The following is a 15104-nucleotide window of genomic DNA, read 5'->3' on the forward strand; positions in this document are numbered from 1 at the left end:
TCCTGCAGTTCGCTCCAAGGTCGCTTATAAATACTTCCTACCGTTTCATGCCCGAATGTAAGTATGTGCCAGAAAGTACCGCGATGATAACGATTGAAAAGTGAAAAATTGCCTCGACTTCGTTCGGGATATTTTAGATGATTTTTATGTGGTAAATGCGGAAGGAGGTTGTTGTATCTCATCGACAAGAATTTCACCCGCGAGCATGTGCAATGAGTACAATAATATCTTTCTCTGTGCAGGTTTTAGATAATTCCGAACTCGGATGGTTGCTGAATTTCCTAGGAAATTTTGCAACGTGAGGTACAATGGTATCGGTCAATGCAAATGAGCGGTTAATCGTTCCAGCTTGGCAAAACCACTACTCGACGTCGAAGACTAGTTTTGTAATGATATCTGTCGGGTTTCTCCCTCTTCGAGGACATCGTGAATCTACCGGGTGTGGCACGTTTAAAAGTGAACATTCCCGGGTGCTGGCTCAACCGGTCGTCAGTGCGGCACAGTGTGGAGTTGGACTTGGAACCGATCGGACACGATCGGTGCATCGCTCCTGCAGTTGATCAGACTTTCTCCGAGATGCTGAGGGAAACGCTCGTCGTTTTCGCGGCCTTTCTCGCCCTGGCAGCTGCTACTCAGGTCAACCAATGTGGTACCGGTGTGTATCGTCGAGCTTTACAAAAATTCTGCGTCCTTCCGCCAAGTGGTAGTCAAATTACCGATGACTCGTAACGTATCGTTACTCGTGACTCGCAACGAAAAGGGAACCCTGCTCTCGATGCACCGGCGTCGATCGTTTTGTAATCTTCTTTCGGAATTGGGTGTTTTTTTTTTCTTTTTTGATGCGCGATCCTGCATTTTGCATTCGGACCACTCTCCGAGTGGATAGAAATTTCTGAAAAGTAACGAAGCGACTATGGTGAAAACTTACCGCTCACCAGCGTGTCCTTGAAAATCAGCTCCGTCGAAGGAAACTGGTCGACCTTCCTTTAATGGTCGATCCGACGAGTCGTGGCCCTAACTCTAAGATTTCCTTATCAGTCCGTACATAAATGATCGAGCCCCCCGATAACAGTTCTAATAAGAAATGTTTAAATATTAGTAAAATTGTTTATTTGTAGCTCGATTGGCTTCGACGATTTTAAGCACGATCGTTGCGTTTCACTTGCCCTTGATTGTTCCTATTTCACCAGGAATATTTTGAAGCGTTGAAGGCGTACAATCGGAGTCAACCGTATCTCTTCTTAAACTCCAGTCTTCTCTCCGTGGCGTCGATTCGGGACTGCTCATACTAACGTGCAACTGCATCGTGTACTACCACGCGTTGCTGCACTTTCATGGAAATCGAGTTGCATGCCCAACTATCGCTTGCGCGTCCGAGGAATACACGTCCGAGTTTCGAAATCGATAGTTTGCCATATACGGTTGCTACACCTCGACTGGCGGCCCTTTATTTATCATGGAATTATAATCATTCCTCTCTGAGGAAATTAGACAATTTTATTACCCTCCGCGAGTTCAGCGTAAATTCGAAAAATCGAATTGAACGAATGATCGGCCCCATTTTGTGTTTAATTTGTTGGACACGTGTGTTTTTGCGCTCGGTGTTATGTATACATATGTTTTATGAAATCTGGCAATGGACGGGGTAATGATATCAAAAATTGGCGAGACAGGTCTCCTTCGCCCGTTAAGCTCCGAATTAACTTGAAAATCAAGTTAATCCGGCGGTTGAGCTCTTGGTTAATTCATGACTGGAGAATTCGTACCATCGCGTGCTGGCCTCGGGATTTCCTTCCTTCGTGCTCCTCGGCTGTACTTGCTGCGCCCTGACCCAAACGAGTTCCCGTCGTTTATTAGTAACCCGTTAATTAGTACTTATCGTGCACCTTCGCTCACCGAGACGAGCATTCGGGAATATCGGAAACGGGATTATTCAACGTCGCTTCAATTGTGCTCCTTCTTGAGAAGGATGAGTCGAGATAACGTGCGCAAGGGTCGCCAAAGGAATTTTCGGCGGAACGAAATTTTCTTCCTTGGCAGGATTCTCTTTTGCCTACTATTCTCCCAAAAGCTCCGGATCTTAGATCGAAAGTCCTTTTGTCATCCTTTAATTGGCCGTCTTGGAAATGCCTACGTGACGAGTGGAGATTACAATATCGCAACTATTCGGCCGCTCTCTTAATGTTTTCCTTCGGCTCGACTTTATGGCATTCCAAGAGTCAACGGACTATGGACGTGAGACGTGTGTACACGTTACTCAACAATTTGAAAACTTCTCGGTACATATCCTGACACGGACTGAGGACTTCCCACGCGAAGCTTTTAAACGTATTCCGGAAGGAAAATTATTCCGACTTATTAAATGCAGTTGTCGAAGTCTATTGTTTCCCTGACGATACGCGACGATAGTCGATAGGGAAATGCGGAGGGAAAGAGATATCGAGGTGACATTTTGCAGGAAGACGCAAGTCACATAGTGAATTAGGCAAAACGACCCAACGATCGGCAAAGCCTTCTCGGCAATTTCCGCGATCTCGTAACTCTTGGAACACTTTACGGTCGTCGGAGACTTTACCGCGCAATTTTCCGAGAACCGGGCATCGCCTGGGAAAACGGGAAACCGGGGAAACGGGAAAACGAGCTCCTCGTGCACGGATACACGACGCGGAAAGCGCGAATCTGCACTCCGAGAGGAACCGCGAGATTCTTTTTACGATTGTTACAATAGAGTCGTTGTCGAATTATCCAACAATTGCGATCGCCTAGTTAAATAAGCAATTCCACCAGGTGCTTGAATATTTTAATGTCTGACTAAATCATCTTGATGTGCCTTTGTAATGACTTTTTTTTTATAATGAGATACGAAACTTTATAAGAAATCCTGATTTTGCAATTATCGAGTTGTTGTCATGAACTGGTTTGTACGTACACGTAGGTGTTACTTGTCGGTACCTTGTGATTATGTGATTACCGAGCAAAGTTCAATGTTTTTCACATCGCATGACGAAAACTCGTCGACGTCGTACTTCTTGACATTGGCCTTCATTTTTTTTCTGACAACCAACTCCCGAGTTGTGCAATGAAATGTCCGCTTATCGTTTACCGACCAATTCGAGTCTTCGTAAGATGTTATTTCCATTGAAAACCAGCGGGTGCAGAATGGTAATTAACCTACACTTCGACATAATTGCACGCTGCTTTGTCAACGGAATGTCATAACAACGTGCATCATACATTGAATTATTACGGGAGAATATCATATTTGGATCAGTTGCGGTATAAACAAATTTTCGCAATACCCTCAGGCATTAATGATGTATTAACAGTCACCGGAAAATTCACGGGTACAATATAACGCCGTGAATTATGGAAATTGATCGGCAGTAAGGAATTAAATACTTTATGGATATATGATAATGCCATCAAAATTCGAGTCCTGAGATGATTTCGAATGAGCCGAAGTACGGTGATACCTTTGTAATTTGGCTGACCTCTTCCCGTAACTACTCGATTTACGGGGGAAATGTAATTGACTGGAGTTCGATCGTTTCAGGGAGGCGATATGATGACACCGACGCGGTCCAGATCTCCGGATGTAGCGCTCCACCGTGCATCTTGCGTCGCAAAACAAGCGTTCTTGTCGAACAAAAATTTGTGCCAGACCATGACGTACAAAACTTGAGGACTTCGGTGCACGCTACTATTTTGGGACTCCCATTGCCTTTCGTCGGCGTAGACGGAACCGACGCTTGCGGCAACGTCTTCAACCTGGATGGCACCCCAGCTGGTTGCCCCCTGAAGAAAGGCACCGAATATCACTACAAGAGAGAATTCCCGGTTCTGGAAATTTATCCAAAGGTACTCCCCCGGTTGTTTTCCTACGACTGGATGATTTATAAAAATCGAAAAGGTGGCTTTTATCCGAAGTAATTGTCGTGTAACTTCAAGTGGGTTTGTTGACACTTTGAAAAATTTCATTAAATCGGGATGCCGATCCATGGTCATGGATAAGAATTTTTCAAAGTACGTTTAAAGATGCAAATATGATGCGAGGATTGTTTCAATTGTTTACGCTGCTGCATTGAACATGACAGGGATTTTGTCACATTCAACGCCCCGTGTATTTTGACAGACTTTCCGTTATCGTCACGTAAATCGTATTATTGTTAAAACGTGTTTTGCATGTCGGTAACCGGTGACTGCTGCGATGTAAGCGGAAAGCTCAGTGAGGGTTATTGCTGACCCTTGTGACGTTGAATGTGCTATCAAGCGCGGTGATAACAAGGAAAATCTATTGCAGGTTTCACCCGTGGTTTACTGGGCCCTGACAGAAAATGATAATCCGATCACTTGCTTCGAAGTGCCGGCAAAAATCACATAATCATCGAGGTGGGACGTCGAAGAATATTCAGATGCCAGTTTGGGAATATCATTCCAGAGGATTTGGAGATCTTGAAATTCGAGATGTCTTCACAATTAAGGAAAGAGCCGATGAAGAAACGACGGAAGCGTCATTTTTATTAGAGGAACAGCCGCATGCACTGTACATTATAGAATAAAAGATTTTGTAATTTTCAAGCATTGCGATGAAATTTCCAAACGGAATTTCCTATTCCGAATTTCCGAATCGGTACTGTCATTTGGCGATGAGTCAACATTTGATAACGATTAATCCGAACAATTATAAAAATCGAGGTGGAATTTTTCTCGGACGTAGTGACGATTCTTTTCGTTCCTCGGCTCATGCGGCCGAAAAATCGATCTCCTTTCTTTTCCGCAAAATCGTTTGCCTCCTCTCATTACCGAGCGACGGGGTCTAACCTCGATGTTAAGTCCTCTAACACCGCGGCGAACCGGCCCTATCTAGCCCGTAAGACAATCGATCACTCCAGGGACTTCAGAAACAACCAACGTACACGCGATCTCACGAGTACATAGGGCCAGGGTCCAGTTACTACGTAAACTCCCGTTTACCCGGAAAAAAAAAAAAAACCAACGACACCATTCTGGGTTACCAATTAACCGTAGCACGGAGCGGACTCATTGAAATTCCATTTACCGCAATCAAAAAATCCCCAATGTAATGACCTATGTAAACGACAAGAACAAATTGCTCGCTCCAAGGGAGAACTATTTGGATGTTCACCTAGTAACTTTTCGATTACACTTTATTCATACATATACCCTCGGTCCCGGTTCGTCATTGATTTTGATTGGTCGGGGTCGGCGACACGTGGCGCTCTCTCACGCGAGACCAGTCGAGTTACCGGGGTATTGTTTACTCTTTGCAGGTCTAATTTAATAGTTATATAATCTCCTGGTCGAAGAGAAGCTCCGGTACGCAAGAGACGCAGACACCTCGGACGGTATTCGTCCGTTCCGGTGTCGGTCGGCCCTGCGATTGGCCGAGGGCTGCGCGTAGGTCTGGCGGCGCTGCCACGGCGGGCGGCTCTTTGCGCCAGTACGCCGTCCGCCGTCGGCCGCGCACGACGTCACGGGGTGGTTCCGTCGCGCCCCCTCGCGACGTCGCGAACTCTCCGTCTCGACACCGTCGAAAAGTGGAAACGCGTCGACCGGTAGTGCCGCGTAAGCGTCTCGCGGGATCGAATAATCCTTAGGGAGATAAAAAGGAAAGACCGAACCGCGTCCTGGTCCACGTGACCGCCCTAGGAGATAGCACTTCCCGAGTGATCGTGAAACCATGGGCGAGAAGACCGCGCACCCCATAAGGGCCCGGAAGAGGGGGCGAAAGTGAGAAAGAGATGTTACCCCTCGCGCGGAAGAGGTCGATGGACTTTAGAGAGGACTGATTCTACTCTCCCCGCCTAAACGCGCGGAGAACCACGAAGGCGAGGAAACCCTGCCGGGGAGAGATCGTCGGGCAAGATGGCGGCGATCGGCCGCCGGGAAGACCCCGTGGAGTGAGAGAAGAGGTCGAGGGTCTCGGGGGTGAAGTTGCCGCGAGTGGACAGCGATGGGGGCCGAGGGGGGCTGCTGGTGGTGGCGCGAGGGCAAGAGGAAGAGCGGATCGCACCCGCGGAGCCGCGGCCGCCGAGACCACCTTGAGCGGGCTTTAATTGGAGCACTTTAATTTCTTCGGGGCACTTGGCGCCAGGAGGGGCTCGAGGAAGCCGAGGGAAGGCCCCCGCCGCGGCCGATGCCGGTTCGAGGCGGAATCGCGAGGGCCATCCGGGGGTCGCCACCCGCAGGAGGAAGGGCGCCTTAATATTGCCGATTAATCAGCGCGAGGGACCCATTCCGCGGACTCGGCCGCGGGAGAGCGGAAACGACCTCTCCGACCTCACCGAGAAGAATAGGAATTTTCGAGGCTCCGAGGTGCCGCCATTTTGGGACTCGAGGAGACCCCTCGACCAGTGGCGAGGTCGGCACTCGGCCGGACAAAGCGGATATTATTTACCTCGCAACGTAAAAAAATCTCGGCTATCGACGAGACGAGGACGATCAGAGACATCGACCCTGAAGACGTTTTCTAATTGCGCGGACAATTACCGCGAGGTGGGGAGAAATTAAGACCCCCGCTCGAGGATAGGGGGAAGCCGACCTTGATAGAGCTTCTCGAATCGAAGGACCCGATCCGGTCCCCTAATTAGCAAGCGTTAATTGGCCGCCGTTAATAGAGCTATAGCGAGCTCGGGTCTGTCCACCCCCGCGACCGCCTCGGGATACATGTGCAACCCGTGAGGAACCCCGCGGGATTCGGCTCACCGAGTGGAGGCGCCACGACGGAAGAGTACGAGGAAAGGAGGAAACATGCGGATCACGGCGCTGATTCTGGGACTGATCGAGGCCGTCGCCCGCGTCGCCAGTCTCGACAACCCGGAGAAATTCGGTGAGTACTGCCGACTAATTAGCGATTCCTCTCGAGGTCGACGCTCCGGGACAGGGTGAATCATTCATCCCCGACGCAGCCAATTAGACCAAGCGAGCTCGGGGACCTCCTCGCCAAGGCGGGGGTCCCGGAATCGTTCCTACCATTATTCGATTAGATTCCGAAAGTTTTGTCTCATGCGTTATCGCGGCTTTTGACGTTTAACGCTTGAGGTCTTGTTTTCTGATGATATTTTTTTTTTCCTTTGGGTGTGTTTTAGAGCACAGATTTTGCTGTATAGTTTGGGAGTTGCGAACGGAGAGCGGGATTCGGTAAGGAGGGGTCGAGGCAAAGCTTTACGCGGCTATCCTCAAATACCGCACTTGGATCCGCAAGGGTTAACTATTTGCCGACGTCCGGCTCTTGTCCGGACACTGTAATGGACCAAGCTCGGCCCCTGTCACGGGTAAAAACCGCACGGCCAGGACGTCCAGGAGGGACGCGGATGTCGCGCTTCTCGTTCGACGGGGGAACGTCACGGAAAAAAAAAAAGAAAAGAAAAAAACCGCGCGACCGACGATATCAATCCCGCGAGCTGGCCCCCCGTTTAACGCTCTACGCATATTACGTTCACGTGGTTCGTTCGGTGAAACGATAATTGAATGGAATCGCGGCCATCTTGGAGCCGTGCTATCGAGGTTCGGATATCGAAAACGCAGGCGGATGCGGTTACGCGTTTACCGGGCCGCTGGCGGGCGCTATTGCGGCATAAAATTTCACGAGCGAGCCCTGGCCCCTGGCAGACGTGAGCTCGCGCCAGGACGCCTCTAGGATATCCGGGGCCATCCGGGGATGCCCATCTAGAAGTATCCGGGGCTATTCGCGACCAGGGCGGTCCCCACCTTCCGGGATGGGAGCGCGAGCCACGGGGATTCCCTCCAGGTGGAGGACACCCGGAAGACCCGCGAGCGGCGTCGCGTACCCCGGCTTCGTTATCTCCCGGCTCGCAAATCCGGGACCTTCCAATTATTTTTACCCTCCCGCCGACACGGGGGCCGGGCTTCTCGCTATTTCCCCTGGCGAGATTTCCGCGACATTCGGACGGTTTTTACCCCCGAGCCTCCTCTTACCCAGGAACTGCCGGGCCCCGGAGATTAACGCTTTACGATAAACGCCGGGGCCAACCACCCGGACGGTATATCGGTCCCGCCATTATCACGGATTTGACTTCTATCGCTAAATCATGGACGCGGTTAACTCCGAGGATAGGGTGCAAATTGATCGGTTCTTAGACCTCGATTTTGCGGGAGATCAAATCGGGTTCGAGCTCGTCGTGGAAATAGGCTTGCCAATTTAAGTAAAAGTGTCTCCGAGAGGATCGCCTTCTCTGGGGAGAAGCGGAAGTCTCTGCGGCTTTTTATAGGATCGATGGTACTCGGTTATTGAGGTCTTTTGCCGGTAATAACGTTATTTCGGTTATACCGAGATTTATCTTTGGGAAAAAATCCACGGCGAATTTCGGAGAGGAGGGTAAAGTTCGACCGCGGACTCGGCATTCGATGCCTATTATGGAACGCCGCATTGTGCGATGCACGGATTCGCGAGCTGGGGGTACATATGTGCACCGCTGCCATATAAGTTGTTCAGACTTTTGCGGGTTCTCGATACATGTTGGGTTTTCGAGTTTATACGAGCGCAGCTTGAATTCCTTCTGAGGAGTATTAAAAATATATGCTTTCGCTGAATCCAACGTATACGGATCTTTCTATCGAGGTCGCGGCACTTTGTAATCTCGGATTTTTTGGGGTAGATTCGAGAGCTAGGGGGGGTATGCTCAAAGCGGGTGGGTTACTTTCAAAAGTAATGAAATAAATTTAATCGACAATCTTTCATTTTTATTGTTTCTTTCATGTTTATATAGTCCATTTAATTAAAACAAACGACTCCTGCTTGCTGTCGGACCCGAGGAAGAGCACGCGTCCGAGCACGTGTAGTGCTCCGCAAAGTTGGAGGCTCTTTTATTGCATGCGTATTAAAAGGGTCGAGGTGAGAAGGCGGCGAGGGGCTCGCAATGGTCGAGGCTCGTTTCCGCAGTTCGGAAACTTAAGGGGAAGCTCGCTTCTCTCGGGATAACAAGGGCCCCGGTGGACGGCAAGAAGTTGGGACACGTTCGCGGGACGTGGGGTCCTTCGGCTCGAGCCAAGGTGCGGGACAGGACTCCCAGGAACCGAGCTTCGTCGACCTCGGTCTACTTGGCTCTCCTCTGATACCTCGAGACACGTCGTGACGCTCTCGTGGACGCCTTGCACCAAAGCCGATTCGGGTTACCTAAGAATTCCCTCTTTAACTAGGCTTCGTTTCCAATTTTTCATATCATTATTTCAGACGATTCGTATTAGACTTATTAAAGACAATTCCAAGTTCAGCTCGATCGGGGTTGACTGCTGTTCGGTGGTTTGCAGGCGTCTTGTGGCAACACTCTTCACGGTTGGTGCCTCCTCTCCCTCTGAAGAGGACGAATTCGCGTTTTCTCACCATCCCATGGGGAATCGCTCTTTCCTCCCTCTCGAGGCGAGAAGGGAAGATCGGAGGAACGTATTTTAACGGAATGTGGGTTTCTCTGGGATAGGGTGATCGTCCGTTAGGACAATAAGTCCGGACTCAGAGGAGAGGAATAACACCTACCTCGGCTTACTTAGTCTCTATCGAATATGCCGAGCTCTTGCTGCGTCTTCGCATGCATCTTGGACCAACATTTTCTTCTCTTGGTCCTCCACCCTCCACGGTTCAGGTGTCGAGTGGTATCATTTTTTACCCTTTTCGCTGCCATATTCCATCGAACCCCCTTTCGTCTTCTCTCTTCCTTTTCCTTGAACAGAATTCCAATTTCTTTTTTCATGCAATTTTAGAAACGTGCCTTCGTCGGCCTGTTTCAGTCGCCAAAAGTGGAATCTTACGTCCCGTGAATTCTTTCTTCCTATTCTCCTATCTTTATCTCCCATCTTTATTGAAACATTACTTCTGGAGCATGGGCTGAAATTGATTTAAAATCTGCGGACAATTTGAGATATTTCGCGATGGAAAAAGAGGGAAACGACACGGCGATACATGCCGAAGAAGGGGATATGGAATGAAAACGTGCCGAAAGGAGATACAGGTTAGGAAGTATCGTTTCTCCTGCGGACGTCGAATCCAATATTCCTCGGAGCATCCTGGAAACGGCGCGAGGTGGAGAGAAATCGAAGGAAGAGCAGGCAGAGACGGGAGATGCTCGATTTTTCCGGGATGCATGGCGGTGGCTTTTAGAGGCCGATCTTGCCGGGCAGACAGTTATAAACGGGATGTCTTATAACTGTCAGCGAAACGATTCAGGGTCCGACAACTTAACGTCAGGTTCTTTTCCCTCGCCTTCTGAATCGTTTCCGCGACAGTTCTACCGAAGTTTGTCGATGGAAAAAATTGACACTTAGAGATCTCTATTTCTCCTAAGCACTTTTTCACGAGTATATCGTGAAAAATCGGCGGAAACCCGAGGAAGCCCATTTTCTTGGCCGCGTAAAATCCAGCGGGAGTCATCGGAGAAAGGCGGGCCTTTAACCGTGTCAAGTACCTTTCGTCCCGTCCTGTATCTCTGCCTCCCTTTCTTGGTGCGGTTCCAAAATTTTTTCTCCCTCCCCCGAGAGTGTTTTCTTTTTCCCCCTCGACCGTCCCCGCACTTCTCCTTCCGTTCCTCTTACGTGGAAAGTTTACCGGGACATGTTTCCCCTCTCTCTCCCCTTCGCGATTCGGCTTCTCTTTAAGTTCGGCCCCCTCTCGGCGTCCCTTTGTTTCGACGGTTCGTTTCGCGGAACATCCGCGACGGCTTTTTTCGGTCTCCCTTTAAGGAGCCTTTCCGGAAGAGTTGCATCGCCCTCTACCCCCCGGGTTCTCCGCGACCAGGCTCCGGAACCGCCTTCCACGGTCGGCAAGAAGAAGACGCATCACCGGGCGTCTTTTCTTTTTATCTTTTATCGAACGCGGTCTGTATCGGCCGCGCGGCCCGGGGTATAAATGGAATCGCGAGCGTCCCGGAGCGGAAGAGCTACCGGAAGGGGAGCGGAATGGGACGGGCGAAATCCCGGCGGATGTGCCCGGGGAGTTGGCGCGAATGATACTCTCGGCAATTTGCGCGCGAACCGCGACGGGGATTCCGCGCTCGGTATAATCCCGCGGCAGATCCCGAAGGCGGTTGCGCAACGCGGACCGAGTTAATTTCAAATTAACGCCCGCGTTTTCGGCAATTCGGAGATCTGTCCGCTGGTTATGGGTATTATTATCGGATAGATGCCGCGGATCACAGTCGCGATTACCGTATCAATAGCGTTAACTTATGGACCGCGAGTGGTCGCCCCCTGAAATGCTCCGCACGCTATAAGGCGTCCTTTCAGGACGCGGAAATAATTTTTAACCCCTGTAATTTCCTTGTTCTATATCTTGCGCTATTAGAAGTACACCTTGCTCCAGCTTAACATTTTACGCAACCTTTGGGTCTACATTTAGCCTGTGTATATTTAATACGACGCAAACCCACGTTTCGTGTTTACCTCTGACCTACCGAGGTGGTATCATGCTCGACGCTATTAATAAGTTAAATCGCTACCAATTTCAAGAACCGCGTCCTTTGGCTCTGACTCCCCTCGAGCGGAGTATTTCTCCGCTGGTCCCCGCTCCCATTTATTAATTTTGGAAAAAAAGATTTAATCTGCATTTCTCCTTATGGGAAGGAAAAAAAAAAAAGAAAAACGTTTCAACGGGGCTGAAATCTTCGGGGGCGAGGGGATGGGGTTGAGGTTCCCCGTCGAGATATAGGCCGAGGAACGAGGTCCACCCCCTTAATCGAATGGTCCCTCTGGCAAAGCTTCCGTGCCGATTCGCGGTCTACCTTATCGACACGCGTCCCCGACCGTCCCATCCCCCGTCGCGCATATCCGTCTACATTACACTGCATAATTCATGCGCTTGTCGTATGCGCGCGCCAGCCGGATAATGGCGCTTCGCGTAGGAGGGCCATTGTCCCAGGGTGGGCAGGAGCACCCACCAAAATCCGGAATTTGACGACGCGGACGTCGACCGGGGACGTCAACCCGGGCCGTCGTCCGGGGACGGCGGGGTATCCTCGCGCGCGTTCCGGATGCGTAACCGCGGCGCGATATTCATTCCGCACCCCTCCGGAATAACCCGATTTCTCGGGAGCGGTCCACACTTTCGCGGACTCTTTACCGCGGGCGTGGGCAGAATTTCAGGTGGTGCCTCTTCTTCATCCCCTATTTTTCGCCCGGCTCTCAATTAGCCCCCTCGACGCCGTTCGGGGTAATTGTTTGCAATTATGGAAGCGCGAGGCGACGACGGGTCCGGGTCCTTTATTCCTCCCCTCGGCGCGGGGAGGCACCCGCGGTCGCGGCCGAGGGCGCAAAAGGGTGCGACGCGGACGAGCGAGGGGTGTAATGAAAAGTACCCGTAAAGGGACGCACGGGTTTACGCTTCGGTCCCGGTAATTATTCATTGTCTCTTGGCCAAGGGCAGTTACGCGGGTGCGCCGAGGGTCGAAGAGACGCACCCACGGGCTCGGAAATTATCGGGGGTTGCGCGTCCTCTTCCCCCTGGGCGTCTCCGCCGCCGCGTCGGTCCCGTGGCTCTGGAACTTTGGGATTTCATCCCTCCGGGAGCGGGCTTTTCCCCTTTCTTCCCATTTTCACCTCTCTTTTCAATCAGCGATCCGGCCTCACCGCCCATTAGTTACTATTGGAAATGCGGATCGAGTTCGCGCACCGTCCCGGTAACGCCGAGCCGCGGCAATTACTTCCGGCCATTATTGCTGGTCCGTTTCCATTATCGCCGGTAAAATATCCGTCGTCCCCTAAAAATGTGCAACCCCCCGCGACTGGATTTACCGTCGGTGCCGGCCGTCACGATTTTCGACCGGGGCCAGTCCCTCGAAAAATACCCTCCACCTGATTTACGAGCGCCTCTCGTCGTTACTCTCTCCCTCTCTCTCTCCAGTTGTTGAAAAAAAATGCCACTTTAATTACCGTGGAAATACGCGGTTGCGCGCGTCGTTTCCGATTTAATCGGGGGTTGCTCGGGAAGGCGGACGGCGAGGTTCGCGTTTTCTTCGCGGGTGATTCGCGTTTATCGTCGGCCAGACGTGAAACGCGCGTTAGGGATGGCCCCCGCGTCGATATCGCCGGGGAGGTAATGGCAATATTTATGGCACAGCTAGCCGACCTCGGGTGTGGAGGTAGCGGTAACCAGTAATTAACGGCGCATCCGGAACTCCATCCGAAGGGACCCTTGGGGAGATCGCCGCGGATCTCGGTACCGCTCGCAGGGGCGCATTTGGCTTCCGGAAGCGCGGCTTCTCCGCTCGCCGGGGGAGGATCCTGCGGATCTTGCGGGGCTGAATTATTCGCGAGACTGAGTGAAATTTCACGGTTTGACGAACCCAGCCTCGATAAATCCTACGATGCTGATGGAGAAGGTGTTATTAGGCGGATTATTTACGATGCCTATATATCACCCCCGATATACGGGGAGGGCTCTCGCTGATCCGTCCTCGCAGGGTACGATCGGTAGCTATATTCCATCATCCCTTCGCGCCTAATCCCCCCTCAAGACACACGCCCTTAAAATCTGAACGAGTCCTCGGATCGACCGAGGACTCTCTTTCCTCGGATTTATGGCGGCGCTACAGCTGATCGAGGACCAGACCGGACTGTGCATATTAATTTTTATTAGGGGATGTGTACCGAACTTTATAATGTGAACATGGAAGAAATTCTCCTCATCTCCCGTAACAGTCTGCAGGATAAGGTCCTCCGGATCCGGGAACCGCGGCGAAAGCGCGACTGAAAGCGGCGTATCGATGCGTGCCGATGAAAATTTCCGCTCGCCTTTCCTCCGCGGGCATGTATATATATACACATATGTACGTGTATATGTATACATATATACATATATATTCGCGCCGCGCGGGGCTCGCTGGACCGTGAAAGGGGATGAAAGAGGTCGCGCTCCGCGAGGGTGGATAATCGTATTAGGTCGTTGTACCGGCGGTGGACGGGAGGAAAAGGGGGCGGGGGACAAGGGCGTCCCGACGGCGAGGGCGACGTCGAATGCGCCTTCTCCTTGCCGCCTCTCCCCCGGGTTGCAACGGCATCGCTCGACTCGCGAGGTGCATCCCGGCGCGCTCGAGAGGGCCGACACTCGGGATATCCTGGATCGCCGGGAATTATCCGGATTTCGGATGTAGATCATTTCGTCCGACGTCGAGTGGCTTAGTTCCTGGCCCGTTCCCCAGCTGATGTCTCCGGCTCTCGGGCCACTTTTGTTTCCCCGCCCCGGGGATGAGAGCTCGGGGGAGCAGCCGGAGGTTCCCCGGGCGAACGCCCTCGACTTCTCGACGTGCACCCGGGTATCTTTCCGTCTTGATCTTCGGATCCTTTTCTTCGCATCTTCGGGATCCGAGGGGAGTTTAGTCGTTTCCGAATAAAAAGTGCGAAAGACCGATCGCGGAGAATTTCTGCCCGACGCGAGTATTCCGGGCCGGCTCGAGAGTGCGGTCCTTTCGTCCGCACGGGCGCGCACCTTCCTTTTGCGCGGTGGATGCTCCTTTGAATGCCGAATCGGGCGTCTTCCCCCGCCGCGGAAAGTCCCCGTTGTACTCCCCAATACATATTTATCCGGCCACGTATGTACGAGGCGCGGACGTGTCCCGGGTGGCGCGTCTCCGGGACGTTCCGCAGCTGCGGCCCGACTTTCGCGTCGTCCGCGGAGGCGACCCCCGATCGAGCCTCCCCGTCGGGGTTGCATCCCCGATGAATATTTCATCCGGGACCGGGGTTCCTTAAACGGGCGTTCGGGCGTCTCGCCTCGGCCCACTTGCCGATTTTATCCGCGCCGTCTCCGCGGAATTCCCGCGGTCGACCGCTTCGAGAGCCTGCCCGTGGAATTTCCCGCGGAGATACCGCGAAATTTCTCACCGCACTTCCGGGGAATTTCCGAGGAATTAGGAGGTTCCCGGGGGGGACTTTGGGAGCCCCTCGCGGCTCTCCTTCGGCGGCCCGGAGGGAGCGATACGACGCGTCCTGGTCCTCCGCGAACCCTCGTAAAGCCCTCGGGCCTCCGAGGGAGGATGATTGCTTGCAAATAAAATCTCCTCCTGGAAATTGTTCGTGTACGCAACCACCCTCGGGAGGATTGCGGAGGATCGGGGGGGAGTCTGCGTAAACTATTCGCG

General features: G+C 51.9%; 2 protein-coding genes across 2 annotated transcripts in view; both read left to right on the forward strand.

The window, feature by feature from the left end:
* The first annotated feature begins 480 nt into the window (after positions 1-480).
* On the forward strand, positions 481-4578 carry LOC105702459 (protein NPC2 homolog). Its single transcript, XM_012430046.2, has 3 exons — positions 481-655; positions 3554-3858; positions 4301-4578. Exons 1-3 carry the CDS (start codon positions 577-579, stop codon positions 4379-4381), a joined length of 465 nt encoding a protein of 154 aa, XP_012285469.1. The 5' UTR covers positions 481-576; the 3' UTR covers positions 4382-4578.
* Positions 4579-6771: 2193 nt separating this feature from the next.
* LOC105702433 (nephrin) overlaps positions 6772-15104 on the forward strand; it is a 187413-nt gene continuing 179080 nt past the window's right edge. Inside the window, exon 1 of the mRNA XM_012429999.2 lies at positions 6772-6850. Coding sequence (XP_012285422.1) covers positions 6772-6850 — 79 coding nt within the window. The remainder of the gene's footprint in view (positions 6851-15104) is intronic.

This window comes from Orussus abietinus, unplaced genomic scaffold (genome assembly GCF_000612105.2).
Source record: "Orussus abietinus isolate OABI.00-Male unplaced genomic scaffold, Oabi_2.0 scaffold17, whole genome shotgun sequence".
In the NCBI taxonomy this organism is placed as follows: Eukaryota; Metazoa; Arthropoda; class Insecta; order Hymenoptera; family Orussidae; genus Orussus; species Orussus abietinus.

Coding starts and splice junctions, on each gene's coding strand:
- LOC105702459 (XM_012430046.2), top strand. CDS start 577: ATGCTGAGGGAAACGCTCGTCGTTTTCGCGGCCTTTCTCGCCCTGGCA. Junction 656..3,553: donor GGTCAACCAATGTGGTACCG/GTGTGTATCGTC, acceptor CGATCGTTTCAG/GGAGGCGATATGATGACACC. Junction 3,859..4,300: donor TTCTGGAAATTTATCCAAAG/GTACTCCCCCGG, acceptor AATCTATTGCAG/GTTTCACCCGTGGTTTACTG.